The sequence below is a fragment of the Pseudopodoces humilis genome, chromosome 1 (assembly GCF_049639895.1).
Source record: "Pseudopodoces humilis isolate 2021_Gansu_Grassland_sample_001 chromosome 1, ASM4963989v1, whole genome shotgun sequence".
Classification (NCBI taxonomy): domain Eukaryota; kingdom Metazoa; phylum Chordata; class Aves; order Passeriformes; family Paridae; genus Pseudopodoces; species Pseudopodoces humilis.
This window is the reverse complement of record NC_142200.1, coordinates 82409688-82424552: the sequence shown is the minus strand read 5'-3', so window position 1 is coordinate 82424552 and position 14865 is coordinate 82409688. Positions and strand designations below refer to the sequence as shown.

The following is a 14865-nucleotide window of genomic DNA, read 5'->3' as shown; positions in this document are numbered from 1 at the left end:
GCTGGTCTTCCCACACTGGGGGACACACAGCCTGGGAAACTGCTCCTGGCTGCTGCACTGCCTGTCTTGCAGAGACCACTTCTGGGGGCTTCTGTGGAGTCAAAACGGACCAGTGAGGCAGCTTGTGCTGAGAAAACTCTCAGTCAATGCAGAAGGTTGAAGGCAATATGATGCTGGACTGTACTTTCAGGCCCCATCCTCCCACTCTGCCTATAATAGGAAATTTAAACTATGATGGAATCAAGATATGAAAAACAATCTTGAGGCTTTTTTGTTACAGTAGACTGTGACTACTGGGAGAGAGAGTAATGGTCTGAAAATACCAAATCACAGCTCTGTGGAGCATCTATGTGTGTTGCAGGCTTGTATGGCTGCAAGGGGTACATGCCTTATACCTCCCCTGGAAGGCTTTCAGCAATGAGTATTCTGATGTTTTGGAAGACTGCCTAGAAAGCTTTAACAGCAGGGTCTTTAAGGAGAAAGAGGAATCTGCTTAAAATATGTAAAACTAATGTTTAGATCAGACAGGGAAGTGGTCCTCCTGCCTGTGTTCTGTGGTATCACTGGTGGCAGAAGGCAAGGAAGCTCTTAGACTTTCAGCAGCAGCTTTGTGTCCTTTACATGACTTCTGTGAGCATGATGGCTGCAGTTTTAGTTTAATGTTTTAAAATCAATATGACATGTGAGAGTGAGTGCTATGGTATGAGTAAAAAAATCACTATCAAATAGTTGTCAGTGATCTTTTTGCATGGTGTAAAGCATGTTCAGGTGATAAGCAGAACCCTTGACATATTATGAAGGTCCAGATTTTCATCACATCAGATTAGCAAACAAGAAGTCACTAAAACAGTTTTTCCTTGGTGGATGCATGACTTTGTGTGAGTCTATGGAAACAAGGCTCCTGTCTTAAAATTGGTATAACCTAAGGTTAGGCAAAGTAGAGACTGCAAAGTTTTGTGCACATTTGCAACAGGAACTGAGTACAGCATGCCCACAGTAAAGTGTGGTAACTGGGTGGTTGTGTGCATATCTACTTTCTGGGCAATTGGAGGTGTATAAAGTCCATAGCTAGAAATAAACCTGCAAATTCCATTGAAGACTGTTCTGCTTTCAGAGGCCTTTCGTCACTTTCCATGAAACTTGTGTTAGTGTAATTTCCCTAGCTCTTCTCATTTATACATGCAAACGAGAGAGGATCCAGGTGCAAAACTGACTGCAGAGTAAGAATAAATAGATATTTTATCTTAGTCTGTCATGTCTCTGAAGGCATGAGACTCTATCAGGGCTGTGTAACTGGTTTCCAGATGTATCAATGACCCAGCCTTAGTGTTTCAAAAATATCAGGCAAGACTGTTTTGACTTCAGCATGATTTGATTAGAAAAGTAGCTAGTCTGGTGGGCTGTACTTGGGCTGATTCACTGCTAGGGGCAATGTCCAAGTGAACAGTGATAAAAGAAGCAGACAATCTGCTCGATTCTGCAAACTGAAGCCTTGTCTCCTTGACATGATGCTGATGAACCATTTTTTCTTGATGCTCAAGGCATGTAAAGCTGCAGATAAGCACTAACTGCTGTGTGCAAAGCAGTCAATAAATTTCCACCAGACTTTCCCTTCTGTTTAACTTTTATTAAAAGAGGTGCTAAGGTACTGTACTGTATGCAGTACATCATATTTATTACCAAAATTAACAAATATACAAAACTTATACATGTAATTTTCTTACATCCATTTATTGGTCTATAATACTGCATTTGTTCAAGTAGGTTATCTACAGTATGTAAACATCCCTTGGATTGACCTCACACAGATTAGGAAAGCCCATCTAACCCATGTAGTTACCAAATATAGCTTTTTCTTATTTTAAAATTTATTTGGCTTTCATTGGTAGAATCTAATCTTCACATTTGGCACATGGAAGAGACATCTACAGTGCAAAAGAGGCAGATTTTCTGGTTTTGTTCTGAGCAGTTTAGCAGAGTTTAAAGAGTCAAGAATAAATTTACACAAACTCGATAGGAGATGGATTAGTGTTAACGCCAATGACTCACAGATCAGCCATTAAACTAGAGCAGAAATTCGAAGCCTCTTCCCCAGCCCTCTCAGTCACATGGGAAAAAACCCCCCAACCTCAGCCTTGTTTCTAAAGGATTAAAAAAGAACTCTGTTAGCAACAGAGGGAGGAGTTTAGTTTACAAGGAGCCCTCTGAGATTCCAGTTTCAATTTTCTGCTTTGCAGATTTTTTTCTCTTGTTAGCAAGCAATTCTTTTCTATTTTAATGGGAAAAAAAAAATGACCAGTGAGAAGCAACTTGTCTGTGGTGGCAATTTCAGTTGGAGTTTACAGATCTTTGAACCCTGATGTATAGAGCTCAGTAAGCTGCCGTGTACAAAGGGGAGAGAAAGGAAGAGAGAGAGAGAGAGAGAGAGAGAGAGCGAGAGAGCTCAATGCCATATTCCAGGTGTGAAGCTCTCCAATTTTGCTGTAAGAACCAGGAAAAAACTTCCTTCCTTCTGTTTCTCATAGTTTCAAAAACATGACTTAGTTTAACTGAGTAAAGCTGATCCAGAGAGACCTTCATTCGCACCCTCCTTCCCATTCTCATCCAAGCACTGTATTGCTATTTTTTTATGAGGCCTCACCCATGTCCATGGAAGCATCTGATGAGAATGGACCGAACCGGACACCCTTTCACATGGAAAGCCCTCTGCCATTCCTTGTCTGTTACCACAGAGCCCCGCTGCTGTCTGTGGCCCCGTACATCTCGGCCAGCTTCTTGAAGCGCGGCCCCCAGTCCGTCAGGTAGTCGTAGCTCTGGTCTGAGTCTGTCGTCACGGACTGTAAGGAGCTGAGCGACTCCGCCACCGAGCCGTTCCCTTCAAACATGTAGGTCTGCAGGGAGTCGAAGGGAGGCGCCCACAGGTCCATGTCAGCTTCGTATAGCTTGGCAAGCACGTAGTTGTGGACGTTGTTGTCCATGATGCAGGCCTGAGGCACGTATCGGGAGAGGCTCTCTATTTCAGGGAGCATGTCCTGCCGGTTCTTCACCACCAGCTGGGCCTCCCGTGGGTTCCACATGGCAGCGATGTCGAAGGCCTCCGTGTCCTCCTCCCCGCCACCCTCATCATCATACCTGACGATGTTTTCGTGGATGTTCTCCTCCTCGTCGATGATGTACGGCTGCTTCCGCTGGCGCCGCATGGAGAGGATGAGGAGCACCAACACTGAGGGAGCCAAGCAAGACATGGGGCTGTCAGCAAGGAGGCAGATCTTGCCAGGGCTTCAGACTTTCCTCTGCCCTACTTTCCCCTGGGTGAACCCAACTAGCTCCTTGGATTTAAAGAGCTGTGGTGTTTGCCAGCTGAGAGTTGTATAAATCTCTCACTACCTAGACAAAATTGGTAGCTTGAGGTGCTGCTAATCTGTGCCCTTTGTCATCTGAATTCTTAACTCTTGGTGACACTTAGGACATATATATCCAGTGGTGCTTGCCACTTTAAAGCTAGCCAGCTCAGAGGTCAGTAGCAGTTTATCTGCAGCACCATAGTGCCATAGAGATATTTTGTTTTCTGCTCTGCGGGTGGATTTTTCAGCCTGCTTTGGGGATGTCTCTTGGGCTGGTCACTGCATGTGACAGAGATGGATGGTCCTAAGGCACCACAGTGATATGTCTGCCTACACAGCAAAATGCAGAGCTTGTCCCTTGGTCTGCTGTAACGAGTTTTTGTTTATCTGCAAGCCTCCTACAGTGCTGCAGTGCTGGTGCTCCTTTCCCTCGCTGTGCTTTTTAGCAAGGGGAAAAAGTGGTCATACAGGCACCAGAGCCCTTTGATATTGAAAATGTGCCATCACTTGGTGACTATTTCCAGAGTTAGAACTCAGCAAATATTTTGGATACTGAAATTTTGAACTGAGGTATCTAGGCTCCTTTGAAGAGCCAGAATTGCGGCACTTTTAAATAATTTTTCCTGTATCTTACTACACTGTTCCTCAAACTGGGTCCCCTGAAATTTCAGGGAATGTGTGTTTTGAACTAGGTATCGCATGATTTGAGAGCGTGAACAAGGGAACTGAAGTTCTTTTGATACCAACAGCTAACAGGGGACATAGGATGTCTGGGCAAGGAAAGCATGAAATTTAATTGTGGAGACAGAACTCATGCAAGACGCTCAGCCCCTTTACTGCAGCACAGGCACCATTTAAATGTAGACTCTTGTTGCCCTGAAAACTCAGCTTTTGAGCTTGCTGACATGGTTTTCTAAGGACTTTCCCAGGACAGTAACTGTAAACATAGATAGGTGTACATTCTTTCTGTTACACGTCTTGTAATGGGCATCTCTCATGGCCAGTGCAGTGAGAAAGTGTTATCCTGATGTCCTGGGGTGACTTTATGATACTGGTATCCCCAATCATCTGGTTTATGTTATATATTAAGTTCTGCACCTTTAAGACTGGCTTTGAGAGCAAGAGAGGGGGAAGAAGAAGCGCGCAGTTTGTGTTAAGGAAAAACATCACTCCCACACATCCCGCTCCTGGACTGTGGTGTCTGCAGCACGGACAGACAGCGGGATAGAGCTTCTCTCTGGCTTTTAGTTAGTTTTAGCTAGATGAGGCAGAGGAGTTCCCTGGACCTTTGTTTTTTTCCCAATTTTCTTGGATCTGTGCAAGCCTGCTCTGGACTGAACACCCAGCCAAACCCCGGGAGCTCACGCCTGTGGCCCACCGGGGCCTGGGCCTCGGCACTTTCCAGCGACGGAGGGACTGATAAGAACCTGAGCGAGCCGAGCTACACCACATGAAAAGGACTTTTTTTCCTCCTAGATTTGCCATCCCATCAAACAGCAAGAAGTTTTATTATTTAATATTACTCAATTTCTGTTAAATAAACAGCTTTTTCCACTTCTCTCTAAGGAATTTTTTCTTTTCCCGGACCAGTTAGTGGGGAGGGGCATTTCCCTGGGGAAATCCCCATTTGGAGTTTTCCTTCCTAATTTGCCCTAAACTAAGACAAATACAGTTTTTTGGCGCCTGAACAGGGGCAAGAGAAAGTGGAAAAACCTGTACTGAGTGTTGGTTGTATTTATTCTGTATTGGGATAAAGCAGTCAGTAGCCATGTTGTTTGGATACATAATGTCTCTCGGGGTGGTGGCCTTCATGTGGACCTGGTCCCTAAAAGTTTTTGAGGTTTTAATACCTGTCTTTGCCCTCTTTCACAGTAGAGGGGCATGGATTAGAATGGTTATTGTGCTGGGCTTGGTGATAATGATTTATAGGAAGTTTATAGAACTACTGAAGTTTCTGTCAGGTATGTTTGGTTTACGGTTTCTTCGCCCGACCCTGCCTCCCAGTCCCAGTAGCACATTTTGGGAGTTTATTGGTAATTGCACCCAGTTTGTTAGAGGAAGACCAGGGATGAGGCTTTTCAGCCTTTTCTTTCCTTCTTCTCCTTTGAATCTGTTATGTCCCTCTTTGAGAATATCCAGTTTCCCCTGAGTGTTAAGGATACCACATTCCTGGTCACTTTCCTGGTAGTTCAGCTGTTGAGCTTCCTCTATATGGTCTGCAACTTCTCTAGAATGAGGGCTGAGATATCCAGAGGAGCCAACGAGACCCCTGCCCCAGAAGTAGACTCAGGTGTGGGAAATCCTGATTGGTGTAGAGAATGGGAGAGAATTGGCTGAACTCTGAAAGAATTTTCTGATCCCCCAGCCTGGGAATTTTCATGTGAACAAATTCAGAACCCAGATGAAGTAGGGAAATATCTGGAAGAGAATTGCTGTGATGATTCTAAGAAGAAAAATATCATTGCAATAAGCTGGGCCCTAGCGTATGCTTATCGCACGCTGCTAGATACTGTAGGGCAGGCAGATAAATCAGCAGCTACCCGAGTCACTCAGGCTGCAGCCAAGCCAGCAGCCAAACCAGACAGTGAGCCTAAGCCAGTGTCTGTTGCTCCTGCCACGAGAGGCATGAAATTCAAAACCAAAACCGATCGGCCAGTAGATGATGATAATGGTGATGCGGGGGAAGGACCCTCAAGACCAGCAACTGATCAAAAATCAGAAGGCACTGGTGAACCTTTCTCCCTGAAGGACCTTCGTGGCCTGAGAAAAGATTACACTCGACGACCTGATGAATCTATAATTAGTTGGCTAGTCTGTCTGTGGGATGCTGCAGGTGAGGCTACAGTTCTGGATGGCACTGAAGCGAGGCATCTGGGGTCCCTGTCACACGATCCGGTTATTGACCAGGAGATGATGAGGGGGGCTGACCCTTATAGTCTCTGGGAACGGGTCCTAAGAAGTGTGGCACAAAGATATCTGTGTGCAGACGATCTCTATATACAGCAAACTCATTGGAAAACCATAGAACAAGGCATTCAGCGTTTGAGAGAAATGGCAATAGTAGAGATTGTCTTTGTGGGTGACTTAGGTACTAGAAATCCAGACTTGGTGCCATGTACATCTGTGATGTGGCGAAAACTTGTTCGACTTGGGCCACAAGAATACGCTTCTGCTTTAGCAACAATGAAGCGGGATGACCGGGAGGAGACTGTGCTGGATATGGCGAAGAAGCTTCGAGCATATGCAGATACCGTGCATGGCCCCATGCAGGCAACAATTGCAACTGTGAGAACAGATATGCAAAACTTCCAAAACAAAATAGAGGAGAATCTCAAGAAACTCAGGGAGGACCTTCTTCCAGTCTCGGCAGTACAGACCAGGAGCCCTGGTACTCAACGCAGAAGTTCCCCAGATAGAGAGAAAAAGCTACGAGCTGAGCTGTGGTTTTTCCTACGTGACTGTGGAGAAAACATGAAAAGATGGGATGGAAAATCTACTGCTGCTCTGGCAAAACGGGTGCATGAATTGGAAGACAGCAAGACTCAGGGGGGATACTCTACCAAAAAGAAAGCCGCTCCAGTAGCCTGTAGTCAAACTGACAAGTATGATGATGACATGTCTGACTCCCTTGAAGGAACCTCCAAGACATATACCCAAGAAAAGAAGGATAACCAGGCTTAGAGGGGTCCTGCTTCTAGCCAGGTAGAGGCTAGGGAAAACCGTGTCTTTTGGACTGTGTGGATTCGTTGGCCTGGCACATCAGAACCACGAAAATATGAGGCCTTGGTTGACACTGGTGCACAGTGCACCCTAATCCCATCAAGATATGTAGGGGCAGAATCTGTTTCTATTGCTGGTGTGACAGGGGGATCACAGGACTTTACTTTAGTGGAAGCTGATGTGAGCCTGACTGGGAATGAGTGGAAGAAACACCCCATTGTGACTGGCCCAGAGGCCCCATGCATTTTGGGCATAGACTACCTCCGAAGTGGGTATTTTAAGGACCCAAAGGGGCTTAGGTGGGCATTTAGGTGGGCTTAGGTGGATAGCAGCTGTAGAGACAGAGAGCATCAAGCAATTGAACACTTTGCCTGGACTGTCAGAGAACCCATCTGCAGTAGGACTCCTAAAAGTGGAAGAACAGCGAGTACCAATTGCCACCTCGACAGTGCACCGCCGACAATATAGAACAACTCGAGATGCTGTGATTCCCGTCCACAAGATGATCCGAGAGCTGGAGAGCCAAGGGGTGGTCAGCAAAACCCACTCACCCTTCAACAGCCCCATCTGGCCTGTGCGTAAATCTGAAGGAGAATGGAGATTGACTGTGGACTATCGTGCATTGAATGAAGTGACTCCACCTCTGAGCGCTGCCGTGCCGGACATGCTGGAGCTCCAGTACGAGCTGGAGTCCAAGGCAGTGAAGTAGTATGCCACTATTGACATTGCCAATGCATTTTTCTCCATTCCTCTGGCAGCAGAATGCAGGCCTCAGTTTGCCTTCACGTGGAGGGGAGTGCAGTACACCTGGAACCGACTGCCCCAGGGGTGGAAGCACAGCCCCACCATCTGCCATGGACTGATCCAGGCTGCCCTGGAAAAGGGTGAGGCTCCAGAACATCTGCAGTACATTGATGACATCATTGTTTGGGGAAAGATGGCTGAAGAGGTCTTTGAGAAAGGAGAGAAAATCATCCAGGTTCTCCTGAAAGCCGGTTTTGCCATCAAGAAGAGCAAAATTAAGGGACCAGCTTGTGAAATTCAGTTCCTGGGGGTAAAGTGGCAAGATGGACGGTGTCAGATTCCTACTGATGTCATCAACAAGATCACAGCAATGTCTCCACCAGCCAACAAGAAGGAAACGCAAGCTTTCCTAGGTGCCATAGGTTTTTGGAGGATGCACATTCCTGAGTACAGCCAGATCGTGAGCCCTCTCTACCTGGTTACCCGAAAAAAGAATGATTTCCACTGGGGCCCTGAACAACAACAAGCCTTTGCTCAGATCAAACAGGAGATCGCTCATGCAGTAGCTCTTGGCCCAGTCAGAACAGGACCAGACGTGAAGAACGTGCTCTACTCTGCAGCCGGGAACAATGGCTTGTCCTGGAGCCTTTGGCAGAAAGTGCCTGGGGAGACTTGAGGCCGACTACTGGGTTCTGGAGCCGAAGCTACAGAGGGTCCGAAGCCAACTACACTCCCACAGAGAAGGAAATCTTAGCTGCCTATGAAGGAGTTCAAGCCGCCTCAGAAGTGATTGGCACAGAAGCACAACTCCTCCTGGCACCCCGACTGCCAGTGCTGGGGTGGATGTTCAAAGCAAAGGTTCCCTCTACCCACCACGCCACCGACGCTACATGGAGCAAGTGGATCGCCCTCATCACGCAGCGCGCCCGTATAGGAAACCCAAATCGCCCTGGGATTTTGGAGATAATTACAAACTGGCCGGAAGGTGAAAACTTTGGTCTCATTGATGAAGAGGAGCAGGAACAAGTGACACGAGCTGAAGAAGCTCCACCGTACAACCAACTGCCAGCAGAAGAAACACGCTATGCTCTGTTTACTGATGGTTCCTGTCACGTCATAGGGATGAACCGGAAGTGGAAAGCAGCCGTATGGAGCCCCACACGACAGGTCGCAGAGGCCACTGAAGGAGAAGGTGGATCAAGCCAACTTGCTGAACTCAAAGCTGTTCAACTGGCCCTGGACATTGCTGAAAGAGAGAAGTGGCCAAAGCTCTACCTCTACACTGATTCATGGATGGTAGCCAATGCTCTGTGGGGATGGTTGGAAAGGTGGAAAAGGGCCGACTGGCAATGCAGAGGAAAGCCAATCTGGGCTGCTGATGAGTGGAAGGACATCGCTACCAGGGTAGAGAAACTGTCTGTGAGAGTCCGTCATGTAGATGCCCATGTCCCCAAGAGTAGGGCTAATGAAGAGCACCGAAACAATGAGCAGGTGGATCAGGCTGCAAAGATAGAGGTGTCAAAGATAGACTTAGATTGGCAACACAAGGGAGAGTTGTTCCTAGCTCGATGGGCCCATAATGCCTCAGGTCATCAGGGTAGAGATGCCACCTATAAGTGGGCACGAGACCGAGGGGTGGATCTAACCATGGACAGTATTTCCCAAGTTATCCATGATTGTGAGACGTGTGCCACGATCAAGCAGGCCAAGAGGTTGAAGCCGCTATGGTACAGTGGGCGGTGGTCCAAATATAGGTATGGGGAAGCCTGGCAGATTGACTACATCACACTGCCCCAAACCCGCCAAGGCAAGCGCTACGTGCTCACAATGGTAGAAGCCACCACTGGATGGTTGGAAACCTACCCTGTGCCTCATGCTACAGCACGTAACACCATCCTGGGACTTGAAAAGCAAGTCCTTTGGAGGCATGGCACCCCTGAGAGGATTGAGTCAGACAATGGGACTCATTTCAAGAATAACCTTATAAACAGCTGGGCTAGGGAACATGGCATTGAGTGGGTGTACCATATCCCCTACCATGCACCTGCTGCGGGAAAAGTGGAGAGGTACAATGGACTGTTAAAGACTACCTTGAAAGCGTTGGGTGGGGGATCTTTCAAAAATTGGGAGCAGCATCTAGCAAAGGCCACCTGGATAGTTAATACCCGAGGTTCCACCAATCGAGCAGGCCCAGCCCAATCTGAGCCCCTGCATATAGTAGACGGAGACAAAGTCACAGCAGTACATCTCAGAGGTTTGTTAGGAAAGACAGTTTGGATCAATTCTACTTCGAGTACAGACAAACCCATTCGTGGAGTTGTTTTTGCTCAAGGACCGGGTTGCACATGGTGGATAATGCGGAAAGATGGAACAACACAATGTGTACCTCAGGGAGATCTGATGGTTGGGTGAAGATCATGAATAAAAGCCCTTGTCTGTATATAATGTATGTGTTGTAGGGTTAAAATATATATATATTAATTTTGATAATAAGTTGATGATATGGGGATAAGGGGTGGAATGTCCTGGGGTGACTTTATGATACTGGTATCCCCAATCATCTGGTTTATGTTATATATTAAGTTCTGCACCTTTAAGACTGGCTTTGAGAGCAAGAGTGGGGGGAAGAAGAAGCGCGCAGTTTGTGTTAAAGAAAAACATCACTCCCACACATCCCGCTCCTGGACTGTGGTGTCTGCAGCACGGACAGACAGCGGGATAGAGCTTCTCTCTGGCTTTTAGTTAGTTTTAGCTAGCTGAGGCAGAGGAGTTCCCTGGACCTTTGTTTTTTTCCCAATTTTCTTGGATCTATGCAAGCCTGCTCTGGACTGAACACCCAGCCAAACCCCGGGAGCTCACGCCTGTGGCCCACCGGGGCCTGGGCCTCGGCACTTTCCAGCGACGGAGGGACTGATAAGAACCTGAGAGAGCTGAGCTACACCACATGAAAAGGACTTTTTTTTCCTCCTAGATTTGCCATCTCATCGAACAGCAAGAAGTTTTATTATTTAATATTACTCAATTTCTGTTAAATAAACAGCTTTTTCCACTTCTCTCTAAGGAATTTTTTCTTTTCCCGGACCAGTTAGTGGGGAGGGGCATTTCCCTGGGGAAATCCCCATTTGGAGTTTTCCTTCCTAATTTGCCCTAAACTAAGACACCTGACCATCCAATCCCTGGCTGTGGTCAAAAGCTTATAAATCCTGGGAGGAAAAATAAACTTTCTCTTCCTTTCACCACACCTCGAGCTGTGTCCGCGTGATCTATTCATCTTCAGCGGCAACAGAGTCTCAAGGTAAAAGGATGGGGGTGGGAACATCTCTCTCCAAAAGACAAGAAAAGGAACTGGGCTTACCACTACTGTTTCCTGTGGAGCAGGATGAGAAGCTAACCTGCCCCAATCCACAGCTCTCAATACTTCCCACTGCCATATCTTTGCAGGAAAGCATGGCCATATCAGACACCCTAGCACTTTAGGCATCTGGCAGAAATAGTTGCAGGCTATAGTTTTCCCCCATTCCTACAGTCCACAGCCTGAAGCCATAGGCAGCTGACTACACCATCGGGTCCTTGATTTGGCCCTTTAGGTATGCATGCACCTATGTATACACACATACATAGATGTGTGTGTTTAGGTCCTACACCTTTGGTGAATCAGAACAGAAAAGTCCGTCCCTCCCAAGAAGAAGTGAAGGCTTTACCTAGCAGGACAAAGATGCAGGCGAGGATGGCAATGAGTGCCCCTCGGCTCAGGCTGACAGGGAGGACGTAGGCCTCGGCGTTGCAGGACATCACCATGCCCTCCTCATCGCAGCTGCACACGTGCACGGTCAGCGTGCCCGTGCTGCTCAGCACGGGGCGCCCGTTGTCGCTGATCAGGATGGGCAGGTAAAAGGTGTTCTGCTCGTGTTGTCTGAAGCCAGAGCGCCTTGTCAAAATCCACGCTGTGTTGTCTACAGGCAGGAAATAAACAGAGAGAACAGCTTATGTGCAGAGCAAATACATTCAGCAGAGAAAAAATGTTAAAAAAAATCAGCCCTAGACCCACATCCATTTTTTCTTCTCTCCTCTTCTTTGTTTTTATTTTTAAGTCAGTTCATCACTAGTCATTTTGCCTCAGCTTCCCCTGTTCCAGTATCTTCTCAGGCCATAGATTCAAACCTGAGAGGCATATACACCTTAGGACCTGCCTTTAACCCTTCTGATATAAGGTGCCCAGGGCAAACTCACAGTGTTCAGATTTAGTGAAGAGAGCTTTCAGAGGGCAAGACAGAAATGAACAGTTGAAGGCAACTTGTTGTCCCTGTTTGCTTATGCTCAGCAGCTTTTCTAGATCTCAGATGCTGCCACCATGTTGGAGATACTGGCATATAACCTTTGTGGATATGTTATGGCACTCTGTGGTTTTTGATACATGGCAGGGTCATCTGCTTGAGGCAACAAGGAGACAAAGGAAAAAACCCAGCTTGCTATCCTAAAGCAGCAGCGAGTTGAAAATTCACAACTAAACATTTTTTCTGTGAAATACATGCAATTTCAGTAGTACTTCTGTCATAGAAAAAAGTCAGAATGCTTCATGTCAGTATTGTCAGAATTATTCTTCTTTCATTTGACCATTCTGCTTCATTTAGTGTGACTGCCTGTTTTTTAATAAAAACTTAAATCAAAAGGAATCAAAATGATGCTGCTGACAAAAACAGTAAAAGAGTGACCTAACAGCCAGTTGCTGTTGGCCACTTCAAGGGAAATTCCTACCTTTGGGGCTTTTTCCTTCATATTCAACATGTTTTTTTTAATGTCAAAATTTACCAGTGGCATTTGAATTCCTGTCTATCTTCTCCCTCAGATTCCTCAGGTTGTGCATAAATTTTCTTAATAAAAAAAAAGGTGGGAAAAAAAGGTGAAAAAGAAATGGAAAGTGGATTCAGGAAGCTGTTCACAATTCCCATCTCAGGATGCCAAAGCAAAACTTTGGAGATGAGTGTTGATTTTGTCAGTGATAACTTTGAGCCTTTTGGAAAGTGCAAGATTGAATGTCTCCAATGAGATCTGGCTCTCCAAGGAGTCTAAAGGAGCTTGCATGAAAATTGTCCTTTCTTACATAAATGTCTGCAAGGCTTGGGCCAGGAAAGATAAATGAGGAACACAGGTACTTTTTTTGATGGCAGACCTACAAGCTCTGATTCCGTGCACTCATGCTGTGGCATTTTTTGGGAGATATCTTCATGCAGTTTCTTTTACTACTTAGTTTTGTTTCCCATTCCCTTGGTTCAGAACAGGTCAAACAGTCTGGCCATCTGCATCTCCAGGTTGTTACCAAGGAACATTTGCTATGCTTGAAAATGTAGGATGCTGATCAGCTGTTCTCAGGTGGATTGACACAATGGGACTGCTACCTGGAAATGGTAAGAAACCTTCTGATCACAAGTAGACTGTGAAAAAACCTAAAATATTAACATAGAAGTGTTAAATTTCCTTATTATTTCTCTGTCCATTCACTGCTAAGATTTAAATATTAGGTGATTTTTTTTTTCAGTGTAGAGACTCATGTTACATGCAGATAAATTCAGCTATATTACCTACTGTAGTCTGGACACCAAAAATGATTTGATGGCTTTTTGAAGGGAAATCAGGATTGTCATATACAGCCAGCTATGGAATATATGCAAGCTCAAGCTAGACTAGCCAGATTTGTCTCCTAGGCTTAAACTAAACCAAATTACAAACTCTGTGCTGCAAATCTCATAGCATCAGAGAGTACACCTAAGTATTGAGATGTCAGGTTCCACAGTTTATGAGATTAATTTAAATTTGTGACATGTTTTTAAAAAGAATCTCAGGGTCTTTTTTCTTGCACATCAATGACATTTCAAGCTTTTACTCCAAAAACATAAAATTCTGAAGTGTGCTGCATGTCTGCATGCAAATATATAGTGAAATTGTAGTGTCTTGTTAAATCATGTGATCCCAAGAGCTGGAGCTTTAAGAAAAAACCACCATGTGCCAGATGAAATTCAAAAGTTGCTTTAAACTAATTGTATGTCAGTGTTTATTGATTTCACCTTTGATATGCAATGCAGCTCTGTGTATGTGCAGTGGGTATGGGCAGACATAGGTAGGTCTCTTCCTAGGAACAAGCAATAGGACAAGAGGAAACGGCCTCAAGTTGTGCCAGGGGAGGCTTGGATATTAGGAAAAATTTCTTCACTGAATGGATGATCAGGCACTGGAAAAGGCTGTCCAGAGAAGAGTTTGAGTCACCATCCCTGGAGACAATCAAAAGATGTGTAGATGGGGCACTTAGGACCATGGTTTAGTGGTGGACTCGGCAGCATTAGATTAACAGTTGGACTCAATGATTTTGGAGGCCTTTTCTGATCTAAATAACTCTGTGATTCAGGAATGTGTCCCAAAACTCATCAGAGAGCAGTACCCTGTGCCTCCCACAGCTCCTGGGCAAAGGTAGTGCTGTGGACAGGAGCCCTTGCTTGCTCAAACCTTTCTCTTCTCTCTCCTCGGGCACATACAAGTGCTTTCTCTCCCTTGGGCTGTTTATGTGCTCTCTATATGTGCTCCACACCTATTAATATCACACTGTTTCATCACTGGGCCACTTTTGGCATGAGAAAAAGCAGCCCAAAGGCAGAAAGTGGCAAAGTGCCTGCATTTATGCTATTTCAATGAAAATACTTGAGTCATCCTAACTGTAGTAATTTGGTTGTTTTTCTCTTTCCTGGGTGAAAGATTCACTTTCTTTAAACTGACTTACAATAGAAGTCACAACTTCTATTCAGGTGACAGCAAACCTTCATTTCATGTAAAATTTCTCTTTGTGAGGGGAAAAAAAATTAGTTATTCTGTGCTGGTCAAACTTTGCCCATAGAAGTCACAGGCAGTGAACCTGACAGAAGCTGTGCAAGCTCAGCTAGTGAGAAATCTCAAGGGTTTTTAATCATTCTTTTTTCAGGCCAAAACCACATTTCTATAATCTAATATTGAAAGATATATATGTATATATATCTTCTGCTGTGATGGGCTGACCGTATCATCCAGGTCT

General features: G+C 45.6%; 1 protein-coding gene across 3 annotated transcripts in view; it reads right to left on the bottom strand.

Moving 5' to 3' along the window:
- Window positions 1-1612: 1612 nt before the first annotated feature.
- Window positions 1613-14865, bottom strand: part of CDH20 (cadherin 20) — a 126096-nt gene continuing 112843 nt past the window's right edge. For all 3 annotated transcript variants that reach the window (XM_088053014.1, XM_005526472.2, XM_088053018.1), the window contains 2 exons: window positions 11510-11761; window positions 1613-3223 (listed from right to left, as the gene is read on the bottom strand). In XM_088053014.1, the coding sequence (XP_087909140.1) occupies window positions 2724-3223; window positions 11510-11761 (752 nt within the window). In that variant the 3' untranslated portion in view covers window positions 1613-2723. The remainder of the gene's footprint in view (window positions 3224-11509; window positions 11762-14865) is intronic.